This window comes from Montipora capricornis, chromosome 3 (genome assembly GCF_036669925.1).
Source record: "Montipora capricornis isolate CH-2021 chromosome 3, ASM3666992v2, whole genome shotgun sequence".
NCBI classification, from domain to species: Eukaryota; Metazoa; Cnidaria; class Anthozoa; order Scleractinia; family Acroporidae; genus Montipora; species Montipora capricornis.
Window position 1 is genome coordinate 66,261,193 of NC_090885.1, and position 15,000 is coordinate 66,276,192.

The 15,000-nt window shown below is 39.4% G+C and overlaps 1 protein-coding gene and 1 pseudogene across 1 annotated transcript; both read right to left on the bottom strand.

The window, feature by feature from the left end:
- Positions 1–4,281: 4,281 nt before the first annotated feature.
- LOC138041567 (pyroglutamylated RF-amide peptide receptor-like) lies at positions 4,282–7,232 on the bottom strand (annotated as a pseudogene).
- Positions 7,233–12,909: 5,677 nt separating this feature from the next.
- On the bottom strand, positions 12,910–14,284 carry LOC138041569 (QRFP-like peptide receptor). Its single transcript, XM_068887311.1, has 2 exons — positions 14,247–14,284; positions 12,910–14,087 (listed from the first exon to the last, which is right to left on the bottom strand). Exon 2 carries the CDS (start codon positions 14,073–14,075, stop codon positions 13,089–13,091), a length of 987 nt encoding a protein of 328 aa, XP_068743412.1. The 5' UTR covers positions 14,076–14,087; positions 14,247–14,284; the 3' UTR covers positions 12,910–13,088.
- Between the last annotated feature and the right edge of the window lie 716 nt (positions 14,285–15,000).

Below are 15,000 nucleotides of genomic sequence, written 5' to 3' on the forward strand. Positions count from 1 at the left end.
AACGCTGATAAAAACAAATGCTAATGTTATTTACCGGGCGAGAGGTCCTCATGGGAAAAATCCATACCCGAAGTCTTGCAAGTTTAGGGCCCTATACTCAAGACCAAGGTCACGGTTTTTTTCCCAAACGGACCGACCAAGAACGGTAAATAACTTTGTAGTTTTGTTTCTTTGCTATTTTCGGCTGGGGAGTGGAAGAGTCAAAGTGCAAATTTGAAGGAAGAAAGTGGTCGAAGCAATATCCTTTAAAACAAGCTTGAATAGCGCACCACTTTTAAAAGTGACTTTTTTATTAGGAGTTAACTTTAGCATGTTTAATTTTCACTCCTATTAAACATTAAAAAGCCATTAAAGGTCGCTGAAATGACAATCACCTGTCAAACGTCAAAAGTGGATGAATGCACAAATAAAAACCAGAGGTAACCCTCTGCAAAATGGAATACACCACATGATCTGAGGACCAAGTCCAACAGAACTACAAACCACAAGGAATACACCTCGCAAGACAAATAAAACCCAGAGGTAACCCTCTGCAATGTGGAAAACACCACATGATCTGAGGACCAAGTGCAACAGAACTCCAAACCGCAAGGAATACACCTCGCAAAACAGATAAAAACCAGAGGTAACCCTCTGCAATGTGGAATACACCACAAGATCTGAGGACCAAGTCCAACAGAACTACAAAAGGCAAGGAATACACCTCGTAAAACAAATAAAGCCCAGAGGTTACCCTCTGCATTGTGGAATTCACCACACCACATGGTGTGAGGACAAGGTCCAACGGAAGTACAAACTGCAAGGAATAGTACCCAACAGAGCTACAGATGCGAGGAATACACGTCTCAGAGAAACAAAGTAAAATACTGAAAACACCCATGATGTTTTGAAGAAGGATAATGCTTTCAAAATGGCACCGCGATAGCTTCGATACAACTGATACTGACCAGCCGCATTTAAATGAACACTACTGGGTAAATGATATTCTTTAGCCGGATGATTGAAAACTCGATGATGCCAACAAAAGACATTGGGGATAGATTCGAGCACCACATTGACATAATAGGTCATTTCCGAGTTCATGTCTGCCTCGTCTTCAAAGCGAGTCTAAGTGCGAAGTTTTTGTGATGGTAATTAGTTCTACTTTACATAAGAATAAAACCTAATTTTCATAACAAAAACTTCGCACTTAGACTCGCCTTGAAGAGGAGGTAGATATGAACTCGGAAATGGCCTATTATTTAAGATTTCAGCGCGATGCCCGACAAGCGTCGTGTCAGGATGTGAGCTGCCACGTGGTATGACATAACACCATCCAACAACGCGGACTGAAAAACTGGAATAAAACAACTGAACCAGTTCTTCTACTGTCGAACCAACTACCTATGGCGGTATACAAGTCAGCCAGGCGTTAGTGCCGATCTCCAATTTAACAATGTCGGCGGCGAGGGAATCGATTATGCTCAGGTCAAAAGCTCGAATTTTCTCAACAGTGCGCCCACCTACGCCTTGAAAATGAACCGACACCGAGCTGGCAAGGCCAAAACTTAAATCCGCTCTGTCGTGAAAACCTTTGCCAGTGTCCCGAGATAATCATTTATTGAAAGAATGTCCTAGAATAAGAGCCTTTGGAAGATTACCAGCCATACTAACAAAAAAGGAGGCGGAGAGAACAACGGAGCGTGATGTGCAGACAAACGCAAATAAGTATTGAAAACAATTAAGCTTAAAGGGGCTAGGTCACGCTATTTTAGGTAATTTTGTTTAATTTTGTTAGTTATGAGCTCTAAACGTCATACTGGCAGAGCAAGAGTCTTTCATTTGCAAAATCACGGCCACATAACAACTGAGAATGATTTTCAAGCTTTGTAAATGACATTTTGATATAGACTGATATAAATTTGAAAAAAGGTGGGCCGACGTTTTTCAAATTTACCCAAACTCAATCCATTTCAATCCTCTCCAGTTTTGTCCATCCATGTCCCTTCTTGGCTTCCCTGTGTTTTCTATGACCATTCTATCAGTGCTGAAAATGCCTGAAATAGCGTGACCTAGCCCCTTTAACTAAAGCAATCGCCTTGAAACTAAAGAACCAAAGGAAAAATGGATGGATAATAATCAATGAATGAAATGAAAAATACCCACGAGACTTGCAAAATGCCTTGGCCCTTGACGAGTACAAGAAGTGAACACTACTTGCCACGTCATCCACGCGTTTGATAACACCCTGAGAGGGGGTAATAACAGTTGATATATACCTAACCCTTCACGTCACAATAGCATGTGGTTACGCAATACTTGTCACATAACAGTTTAAACAAAGCATTACGAGAAAACATAAAAATCCTATTTTCTAGCAAATATATATTTTTTATTTTGTTGCTTATAGTACCCCACAAGCTTTTAGCTTTAAATTTATTATCGTGTATAAATAAAGTTGTATTGTACTGTATTGTATTGTATTGTATTGTACTTAATTTTAAGTAGGCCTATTGATGCTTTTGCCATCTTGGGAAAGCTACACTATGAACAGAAACTCAGCCTCTTCAGGTGAAATGGTGCTGTGACGTACAAATGTTGGATGTGGCTAAAAACGACAAATCCCCGACCCCCCACCCCCCGAAAGTAGCGAGACCAAGTTTTTTAAATGGTATACCGTATACCATTAATTTGTCAATCAACAGTCAAAATTTTAATGTACAATAATATGTTCGTGCAGTGTCACAAATTGAAAAGTTGGCAGGCAGTTAGTTATCGGTATTGTCATAACTTTTCCAAAATGTTCCGTATCACATTCTTGTCACGTGACCCGTAATAGACTTATAACAGTTATCTTCTTTACTCAAAAATGAGGAACATTCAGCTACATTATATCAATCTTGTTTCTTGAACACTCGCTTATCCAGGCCCGTAGCCCAACGAATCTTTTCAGCGAAAGAGAACTGAGAATTCATACGATTAAAAAAAAACCCTGTTATTCATTGCTGCTTTTATTGATAGTGGCAACTCCACCTCCGCAGGCTGCGCCGTGTACGCTGACCGCTGACCGCATGAAGAAAGAAAGTTCGCCTTCTTACTTTAGAACAAAGACAGCAAACTTTTACCGAGGCATTTGTCTCTGTGCTAGGTACGAGCCTGCTACAGAAAAGAGGTGAAAGACGTTGCTAAAAAACATGTATTTGTATTCATCAGCAAATATATGATACAGACTCTTACCTGGTGTTGCTGCTGCTTGGCCATTAATGCTCTTCGCTTTTTTGTATTCAATCTATCCCCTGACAAATTCAGGACGTTACTACGGTGTAATCTGTTGCACGGCGCTTCAGTTTCGAGTCTGTCTTTTGTTTTCGATTCCAGATTTCTTTTGGATTAGACCTTCACTTTCCAGGAAAACGTCACTTTCTAACCTGGCCGATGATTTGTCAAGGTGTTGTTTAAGACTAACCAGAAAACTGCAAATCAGTCTTTCCAACTCTTCGATCGACTCTTATCAGATTTGGGATAATTGGAAAATCCTATCATGGACCTACTATTTAGAAATAAGTGATCGCCTGCAGGTGAAAATCACTTTGAAAAAATCGTGAAAACAATTTAGGAGTTCATATGGTTTTGGGGGACGCAGCCTCAAAATTAAAGACGTTTGTTTGGATTTTTAACTATGTTTTAAAGTCCGTAACGTGGTCTCTGTTCGACCTAAAAGCATCAAACTTGGACAGATGGCCAATCTCAATGTGATGGTGTCAATTTATGGATTGGTTCAAATTTGAAACTCGTCGCAGTTCCCTGCGCAATTTCGAAATATGGCCTCTGAATATGAAAATTGTTCCGCGGCAAGCACTGCTTGGCGGTTAAATTATATAAAGGTGGGCCTTAATTATAGAAACCTACGGAAACTATATACCACTGGTAAGCTAATAAAATGTAGTATTTGAAAATGCCTTTAACTTTCTTGCAATCCCTCTAATGCGAAACTGACCTTGTCTGCTCCGATAAATTAATAACCCTTGCGTTATCACCGAAAAGAATATTGTGACTATTTTTCATCCATATGCATGTAGTAACAGGTGCCACATACGAGGGAAAACTGAAATGCTAATTGCTTTTTCGTACTTTTCACGCGAAGTGTTTATTTAGAAGGGTGATCTAATTGTGTCGCATCAGGATTAAAAAAATACCGGAACTCTATTAACTAGTATTCCTGTGGGGCCGTTGTTAAATATGCTATCTTTAAAAGAGTTCGACAACGTTCAACGCTTTATGGACAACGCGAACACATAACGATAAGTTTTTCGTGGTTTTAGAATTCAGCGACATGCCTTAGATACCAGGTTAAGTTTAGTTCTTGATCGGCAGTATTCTCTTAAAATTATCCGTAACGGCCGGTGTCCACCTTCAAGTTGCATAAGACATCTGTCTTTTCTCTTTTTTCAAGTTAATATTCGCTCATCTAAGTAAATAAAAGTGTAAAAAAGAATTAAAGTCATGATGAAGATTATGCTTAAGAAACACAAAAACCGGAAACCTGTCTTTTTTTTTTTTTAAATTCTCTTCCTCGCAATCTGATTGAATCGTACTTTGTAAATCTCGCATCAAAGAGCCATCCCGGATCGTTGACTCGCGTAGAACATAGGTCTTACAGAGATTGTAATGTGAAATCTTGGCTCTGCCTATCTTTGTATGGCCCTCTTTGGCCGTGTTCCCTGGCAAATCGCGAGAGATTCGACCGAATAATAAACATGCTGGGGAGATCCGAATCTCTTTTTCTGGCATAATCACCTTTCACAAGTCTTTTCATTGCAGACTTAAGATTATTCCCGTGTATATCCATACAGTATTGGGTCTAAAGCGGCATTGAGACAAATCAAAAGTTGAGATGCTCTCCAAACAATTCCCGGCGTAGTCAAGTTAAAATAAATTAGGGTTCGAGTTACCATAAAAGGGGACCAACAAATCGCGAACACTATAGTTAAGGCCATAAGTGTCTTCGTCACTTTCTTGTTTCGCTGAACCGATTTCTCGATAAAAGAGTTGTTTATAGCAGGGACAACCCTTGAACGTAGGGCACGGGAAATAAGTGCCTGCGTAAAAATCATATACAAGAAAGGAAGCACAAAGACGAATGTTGCGTGCAAGCTGTAATATACTTGTCGACCGATGTCTCCCCAAGTTGTGTTGACGCAAACATGAACGTTTCCTCTCCTTTCCAAACGGTATATATCCACTAGAGGTGAACAAACGAGCAAGCACAGAAACCAGACTATAACGAGTTTGACATATCCTTTCCTTGTCCAGGTGTTCATCCTGGCATTGAACGGATCTGTTATGGCTTTTAGCCTCTGGAACGTAATAACAACCAGGGTAGTAATGAAAGTAGTGTACGTTGCTTCAACGAGGAATCCATGAAGTCTGCAAGTGCCATCGCCACCCAGCCAACGCCAGAAAATATCGATGACATTCAGAATTGTTAAAAAAGTGAAGAGTAGATCCGCGAAGGCTAAATTTGCCACAAGCCACATTAGAGGAAAATGTTGGCGTTTCAGGCTCTTGTAGCAGGTTGTGATCACCCATACATTACCAACAATGGACATCAAGAAAACACTGGCGTAAATTATGACCAAGGAAGCTTGCATAAATGGCGAAAAATCATCGCTTGTTGCCGTTATGTAAGAAACATATTCGAAACATATATATTAATAAAGATTTAAATTTGCCACAAGCCACATTAGAGGAAAATGTTGGCGTTTCAGGCTCTTGTAGCAGGTTGTGATCACCCATACATTACCAACAATGGACATCAAGAAAACACTGGCGTAAATTATGACCAAGGAAGCTTGCATAAATGGCGAAAAATCATCGCTTGTTGCCGTTATGTAAGAAACATATTCGAAACATATATATTAATAAAGATTTAAATTTGCCACAAGCCACATTAGAGGAAAATGTTGGCGTTTCAGGCTCTTGTAGCAGGTTGTGATCACCCATACATTACCAACAATGGACATCAAGAAAACACTTGCGTAAATTATGACAAAGGAAGCTTGCATAAATGGCGAAAAATCATCGCTTGTTGCCATTATGTAAGAAACATATTCGAAACATATATATTAATAAAGATTTAAATTTGCCACAAGCCACATTAGAGGAAAATGTTGGCGTTTCAGGCTCTTGTAGCAGGTTGTGATCACCCATACATTACCAACAATGGACATCAAGAAAACACTTGCGTAAATTATGACAAAGGAAGCTTGCATAAATGGCGAAAAATCATCGCTTGTTGCCGTTATGTAAGAAACATATTCGAAACATATATATTAATAAAGATTTAAATTTGCCACAAGCCACATTAGAGGAAAATGTTGGCGTTTCAGGCTCTTGTAGCAGGTTGTGATCACCCATACATTACCAACAATGGACATCAAGAAAACACTTGCGTAAATTATGACAAAGGAAGCTTGCATAAATGGCGAAAAATCATCGCTTGTTGCCATTATGTAAGAAACATATATATTAATAAACATTTATATAAGAACGTTTTTTCTGGTGGCACTGAAAAATTAATCGTTAACAAACGAAAATCGACAAGGCGTGTATAAATGCGAGCATTTTTAACAGCTTTTTGTTGATGCGTATTGAAGTTGAATGGGCGAATGAGAAGAACTCGAACTCTCCTGCACGTAAATATTTATATGGTGCTGTCTTGTGCTTTGAGCCTTTACTGTCAATGGATTTCGCTATTTGTTTGATTTTCGATTTCCCGTTGAGTGCCAGTTTTCATTTCGGGAAACAGCGAGGGTCAAATGTATATAAAACAATACAAACATGATGTCATCGTCTGAGAGCAATGATAAGGTTCCTTTTTCATCGACAAGTTCGCTCCGAAGGCTTCCAATCCTTGTCTTAATATTCTTCGTATCGATGCCGTATCGCAGGAAAAATAGAGATAGTGATCTATTCTTCTCTATGGCACAGTAATTTAAATCTTTGTGATTTTCACATGAGCTGTATGGCAATTAATAATTTGAACCCTTCAGCACTTTTTCTTAGTTCGCTTGGTAGTCAGTTCTCGATTAGTGTGCGCAAAAACATGTTGCATATTCTGACAGATATGACCTCTGAAGAAAGTAGGAAGAACTTAGTTACGAGATAAATGAGAAGGCCATGTTGGTTTTGATTTGGCGGAGAAAAGTTCCGTTCTCAACACTCATGCAGCTGCATACAAACAACGAGGATTATTGTGCCAAAATAATTAATTAAAGGTAATAAAAGAGAATGAATTTAAAGCATCCTGAAGTGGCCAGAAAACAGTTTTGTTTGGATAGGGGCGTCCCGTTGTTATAGTTTTGGCTTCGCAATCATCGATTATCTCCTCCTCTACACGTTGATGTGGGCATCGACTCATTAATCTAGCATTTCCTGTATCACACAGCTCTCTCAGCCAAGTAGCGCTTTGCAATGGCTGATTAATGCTCAGCTCACAGCACTCTTCAAATAGATCTCTTTTACAACTTGAGTTCCTTCGTTCAGCACAGGAACCTATGGTCACCGTTCCTTTTGAATTCCTTTTACGCTGCGAACATATGGCACTTCTAACCAGACGAAATGGAACTTTCATGGTCTATTTCTTATTAATTTTTGAAGACTAGTCTAAAATACTCCCTTTTAGAAAGCAGTATTTTGCAAAATTTTTGTTAGCTAATTGAGAGTTTTAGACGCTCAATAGAACCTTATTGTACGTTAATATAGACCGAGTTAAAATATTTTCCGATTTACAACAGGGAAAAAAATAATCTTCCTTGTGAAGGATTTTAAAAAACTTTCCGAGCAGGTGGTTTGTAACCAATGTTTGTGAATTTATTGTGCAATCATGTCGGACAATCTAATGACGCTAGCTAGCAATTAAGAAAGCTGTTTTAATTCGTCAAACGAAATGAAAGCAATCTAAAACGTGCAACCCACCAGCCTTAGACTCAAAAGAATATTACCAACTGGTGTTTTACAACACGTGTCTTCAGACACAAATGACATTGGCCAAATATACATGTCGAATGTTTAGTGACGATCAAAATATCTATTATTATCAATACTCTCGGCCAAATGACAAACTGCCCTCTGTAAAACGCGCCTTTTTGCGGGCCAAACGGGAAATGTGCGGGCTGAAAAATACATTTGCCGCCCTGATACTGATTGGCTGCAGAGATGTCAAACAACTTCGCTCGTCCAATGAGATTGTCCTATTTTAAAAATGCGAGAATTACTTCTACATTTGGTCTACGACCCGCACTTCAAATATATACATTCCTTTCATTCTCACATCCTTCGTTTGTATACACTGAGGGACATTTCCATATCATAGTTTCATGCTACATCTCTGTTAAACAATATTTTCTTATGAAATGAATTGGTACGATTTGGCCTTGTGTCGTATTGATATTTGCTATTGTGTACTGATATTTTGCGTTATGGTTGTTTGAGTTATGGCTATTTCTGTTTTGCCTCTTTCCGTGATGGCCATTTGCAGAATCGGCTTGTTGCCGTTCAGCTTTGGATTGATGCATTCATGACTTTGACGATTTTATTTCAAATACTGATCATTGAATTTTTTCGTAGCTATACATCCATACCAAAACGCAGTTTGGCGCTTAGCGCCTAAAGGTGAGATTCCGCAGAATTATGAAAATCGCAGTAATAATATACACTTGATGTATGGTCCCGAGGGAAACAGTTAGTTTTGTTTTCCAGAGAGTCCTAATGTTTCTCGAGACGAAGTCGAGGGAAACATCAGGACTCGAGGGAAAACAAAACTAACTAGTTTCCCGAGGGGCCCAACATTAAGTGCTTTGTCGTGTATTTACACTTTTCCGTCAACAATCGCAGCAAAACATCCGGAGCGGACAACAACTGTGGAATTGTATCCCGATCAGGATACATTTGAATTTGATCAGGGGCACGTGACTAAGAACCAACCAATCACAGTGCTAGTTATGTTGAGTGAAAGGCTAGGTATATAACATGCTCGGTTGTCTTCGCGTATATATTAGGTGCAGTTACACTCACCATGGTAAATGCCATTTCCCATGGTAAATTATCCCGCGGTGCCTCACACTTGAGTTTTAGTATACCGCGTTAACTAGGGGTCACACGTTACGAAGATTACCGAGGTAAAACGAGATCTCAAGCAATTCATTGGCGGGAAATTTAATCAAAACTTCATCAGCATAGCAATTGGCTCTTGTACCTCGGGCATCAAAACACCCTTCCAACTTCCCACGTTAAATGTCATGGGCGCTTCCACTGATCTTTTTGACGTATCCATGGATATTTAACACGGGAAATTTACCTCTGGAAGCGTCGGTCACGCTACTAAATACAGTTTCCCGTGATAAAAAGGCAATTTACCACGGTAAAAGTGTCCCGTGTAACTGCACCTATTGTCATGGTGTCGATGACGTAACGTAAAACAATTTAAACACCCAGAACTCCAGTAAAAAAAATATACATCTTCTTTCTTTTATCGTGTCGCCTTGTAGTTAGCCTTGCCGGGTTTATACATTCGCTTAGATAGATTGTACAGTTGTCTCCATTTCTGGTTCCGTGGAAAAAGGCCAAGAGTAGAGCTGTTTTCAGTCTCACGAAACTACACTGAATGCAGATTACATTTCTTGATTCTTACATTTCCTTTATCGTTAATTCTTACTTGTTTTGTGTTTTTTTACCTAAAAAGAACTACTCAACGATCAAGAATCTCGCTGAGTTTGCTAATGTTCCTTGTTCTTGCACTTGAAAAGATTGCCTGTCAAAGATCCACGGTGATTAAAGAACATTTATTTTCCCTTAATAATTTTACCTTTCGCTTTGGGTACTCAACCCGGGGCACGCCTTCACTTTGGAAAGAATATATATTTTTACTTGGAAGTCTCCTTTGCTCGTTGTTTGTATTTTGACAAGCATTAGCGGGCTGGTCAAAATACAGCACAACTCATAAAAATACTGAGCGATACTACACACCAAAACATCGAATAAGATATATTTACTATATTTCTAGATAACGTTCTGGCAGCCGTCCTCGTCTTCGGAGGGCCATAGGCCCGATGAAAGCCGAGTTCAAAGAACTATGACTGCTTACACAACGCCAGGCCCACGAAAAAATTATTTCGTTCATACAATCGGTCGAAAAAATGTCGTGTACGTTTTCGTTCATTCCTTGCCGTACTCTGCGACACACCAGGGAATGCGATGGCTACGACTACGACAACGCTACAGAAAAAGAACATAATTGGCCAGAGGTCATTTCAAACGAAGAACTATGGGGAAGGACACATCAGAGTCGTATAGAAGAAAGCATCAAGAGAAGAAAGTGGAAATGGATCGGGCATACGCTACGGAAGCCTGAGAATAACATCACCCGTTCCGCCCTCGAGTGGAATCCTCAGGGGTTCAGAAGAAGAGGCCGCCCAAGGCAATCCTGGAGGCGGAGTGTGCAAGATGAGCTCGCCAAGAAGACTATCACTTGGTTAGAGGCAAAGAGAACTGCCAAAAATAGAGTCAGGAGGAGGTCCATGGTTGACGCTCTATGCTCCCCATGAGGAGCGAAGATGGCCCAATGATAATAATAATGAAAGGAGGAAAAACAAAACAATCATGCTGCAGCTGCGGCAAGCATTTTATCTCATATTTTTGCTGTAATCTGCAATACAACAACGTGAAATCACTAAATTTGAAGTTTAAACGACAAAGTGAGAGTACAATAGGCCTTTTGCAACTAACGATCACATGGTACAAAATCCGCCATGCTGGAGAAATAAAACCGGAATATCTCAATGGCGGCCATTTTGGAAAAAGGTGTTTTTCAACACTTCCAGTGCCGATCCAGCCATAGGATGCTGGCTTTCGTTGTACAACGTAAGCGAAATATACTTACGTAGCCCAATACGTTATTCATAAATTATTTTTCATTACATGTAGGATAGAGAATTTTGTCTGGCAGAATAAAACTTGTAGATGCTAAGTTCGGTTTTGTTTTATTTGACCCCCCATACGCGCGCGTGTACAGTTTCTCGTAGTAACTTCAACCCTTTTATTGCATGCATGCAATCAAAAAACTGTGCCCAGTTGTTCAAAACCCGATTACGGTAATCTTGGATTACTGGAAAGTTAAAGTTTCCACAAGTTTTTTAGCCTTCAACTTTGAATCAGATGTTTGGTTTCCTGCAGCATAAAATCACGATGTTAATGCCTTTTTTTTTGAAGGCCAAAATTCAAATCTGGGTTGGCATTTAATTGCGGATTAATGCTAATCGGCTTTTGAACGACTGGGGCCTGGGGCCCGTTTCGTGAGAGTCCCGAAACTTTACGGGCCATTTTCGGGTGTCAAAATTCCCCTTGCCTGTCAACGGACAGGATTTAAGTCGTCAAACTTCACACTAATTTTTTTTTGTTACCTTTAAAACATGTTAAAAGTTCGATTTTCCAAAACAAGCGGTTGTCAGTTTCACAAATGGCTTTTCGGACCCGAAACGTTATTGGGACTATCGGGAAAGGGGCCTCTGGGTAATATGCATAAATGCGCACCATTTGATTTTTTTTGTTTTTACGCTTTTTGCATACGCACTCGACTAGCGCGCCTTTACGACGGTATAAGCTTAATCTGAAAAGCAGTAACTACGTTTTCTTGGTAATTTTTAAGAAGACTGAGAACAGATTATTGATCAAGTTGAGAAATTTAAATTAGCATCAATTATGTTAAAAATAAGATGGCAATTATATACGTGTTGCACTCACGTAGGACGGCCATGTTAGTGCCAAAACAATAGAATAATGTAACTCAAGTTTTGCATAATAATAGAATCAAATTCCCAAAAGACTTTTCGCTGTTGTTCTTTCCACCAACATGGCCAACGTGGCGTTTAGGTGCAATCAAACGTCTTCATACACCTTATTCCAAAATGGCTGCCATTTAAATATTCTTTTGTTTTAATTCAAATAAGCCCTTGATGCCTAATTATTAAGCTTAAAATTCAAAAGAATCCGCATAAATCAGCAGCCATTTTGGAATAAGGTGTAATTGTTCTCTATAGTCTAAAGTGTGACCGTGATCGCTTGTACATTTTGTTTCCTCAATACAGATCACGTGATAATACTCAGGAGGCTTGGTCCTTTGTTTTGTTCATTAAAAAGAGTGCATGCAGGCATATTCATGCTTACATGCACTCATTTTAATGAACAAAACAAAGGACCAAACCTCTTGAGTATTATCACATGATCTGTATTGGGAAAACAAAATGTACAAGCGAAAAAGGTCTATTGCTTAGTCACGTTCTCGTTTAAAAGATAAACATATGTCATAATAAACATATGTCAGTTTCAGAAAGACTATTTGCGGAGCACCTAAAACGTTCACTCATCGAAGTAAATAAGAAGATTATGCTTAAGAAACACAAAAAGCGGAAACCTGTCATTTTATATTGTCAAATTTTGACGATATCTCTTTTATCGCTCTTCTTTGTAATCTGATAGCGTCGTACTTTGCAAATATTGTTGAACTAATCAAAGAGTCATCCTCGGTCGTGGACTCAGCAATTGTTGTTGTTTCTTTTTCAAATAATCTTGCTTGGCCTTAAAACTAAAGAGTCTTCAGGTAAATGGAATTATTGCCCAGGGAAATTAATGGATTTGCACGGACTGTGACATGCCCAGCCATGTATTTCCCATGATGCAGTTGGAGCATTCGTGCTATCTGAGAAGTTCTCTAGATCTTATCCAGTGAGGGAGCTAGGCGTAATTAAGGCCTCTTTCGCGAACTAATTCAAGAGAGTCAAGATCATCTTCCCCTCCCTCCCCCCCCCCCCCCCCACCCTATTCTGACTTTCTTGTAGATGGCGGGTGTGCCCTCACCTTTGCTGGGACCAGGTCTTCTATATTTGGGTATACAGATTAGATTACTATGCTGATTTTAAATAAATTGCCCAGCCCAACAGGGCCTAGCCAAAATATCCCAAACCAAAAACCCCTTGCCAACAATATCAGTCTTTATGCATGGAGCATGAAGCATTAAGAGATTGTATGGTGAAATTTGCGTTCGGTATATCTTCCTATGGCCCTCTTTGCCCGTGTTCCCTGGCAAATCGTGAGACATTCGACCGAATAATAAACATGCTGATGTGATTAGAATCTCTTTTTCTGGCATAATCACATTTCACAAGTCTTTTCAGTGCAGATTTAAGATTTCCCCCGTAATATCCATACAGTATTGGGTCTAAAGCGGCATTGAGACAAATCAAAAGTTGAGATGCTCTCCAAACAATTCCCGGCGTAGCCAAGTGAAAATAAATTAGTGTTCGAGTTACCATAAAAGGGGACCAACAAATCGCGAACGCTATAGTTAAGGCCAGAAGTGTCTTCGCCACTTTCTTGTGTCGCTGAATTGATTTTTCGATAAAGGAGTTGTTTATAGCAGGGACAACTCTTGAACGCAGAGCACGGGAAATAAGTGTCTGCGTGAAAATCATATAAAAGAAAGGAAGCACAAAGAAGAATGTTGCGTGCAAGCTGTAATATACTTGTCGACCGATGTCTCCCCAAGTTTTGTTGACGCAAACGTGAACGTTTCCTCTCCTTTCCAAACGGTATATGTCCACCAAAGGAGAGCAAACAGCTAAGCACAGACACCAAACTATTAAAAGTTTGACCTGTTCTTTACTTGACAAGCTATTTATTCTTGCGTTTAATGGGTCTGTTACGGCTCTCGGTCTTTGGAAGGTAATCAGTACCAGTGTAGTGATGGAAGTAGTGTAGGTTGCTTCAACGAGGAATCCATGAAGTCTGCAAGTGATATTACCACCCATCCAGTGCCACGAAACGTCGATGACGTTGACAACTGTTAAAAAAGTAAACAGTAGATCCGCAAAGGCTAAATTTGCCACGAGCCACATCAGAGGAAACTGATGTCTTCCCTTCAGGCTCTTGTAACAGGTCTTGATCACCCAAGAGTTTCCAAGGGACGATAGCAAGAAAACAGTTCCGTAAAACGCGACGAAGGAAACCTTCAAAAATGGCGACAAATTTTCGCTTGACATCATTTACAGAATATTCTACAGACAAAAAGATATTAATTAGTCTCCTGAGCCAGTCTTACGACAGGAAGGGAAAAAAAGATGGTTTGACTATTGTAGTGCCAATGGTAAAATTTGAAAATGTTTCATTTAGACATTACAAGCGTGTCTCAAGCTTTAAGGTGCTTAAATACTAACATGGATGGAATTTTTTTTTATGACATCTTGCTTTTAGCCTTCTGTGTTTGCTTTCATGTTTCATCTTATTGTTTGTTTTTATTTTGGAAGAAGGCATACGTCAAAGACCGGGTGTGTTGTTAATACACATTAGGTCCATAGTAATTAAAAATACAAAAAATAAAAATAAAATAAGAATTTTCTTTTACACGTGCATTCAGACATTTTAATGCCTTCTACAAACCCATATACGTCATGGATTTTAACCCAACTAAAGTCCAAAGGAAAGAAGAAGATGAAAGGTGATTCGCCCATTTATATATAATGATGAAAGCTTTAGCTGAATTAGTACGCTGAAACAGCTTATCTGCCACAGCCGTTAATGGAGCTAAGTCTTAATACAGTTAAACCTGCTATCATTGTTCTTATTTTAGTGCCTTTGTTAGTCTTAATTAGATTCCATCTCTTTAATTCCTTATGCTATGAAGTTTTTCATTCTTATATTTTTCGAGATTTTTTTACCTTTTCTAAGGTGCGAATAATCTCCGATAGAAATAGTCTCCTGGCCTTTGAGCCTTATTTTGCACATGATTCGAGTAAACATAGTTCCGTCCCTCAGATTTCGCACCTTAAATAAACTGGCGAAATGCAAAACGTTGGCCGTGGACTTAAATGAAACCGGGCAAACCGTTTTGAGAAAAACTTCGTCTTTGACGGGAGTTACGCCGCTTACTTGAACAGGGTAACGGGTTACCCAGGGAAACTGCAAAATGGC

What these genes read in the sequence shown, in the direction of transcription:
- LOC138041569 (XM_068887311.1), bottom strand. Translation starts at nt 14,075, where the DNA reads ATGATGTCAAGCGAAAATTTGTCGCCATTTTTGAAGGTTTCCTTCGTC.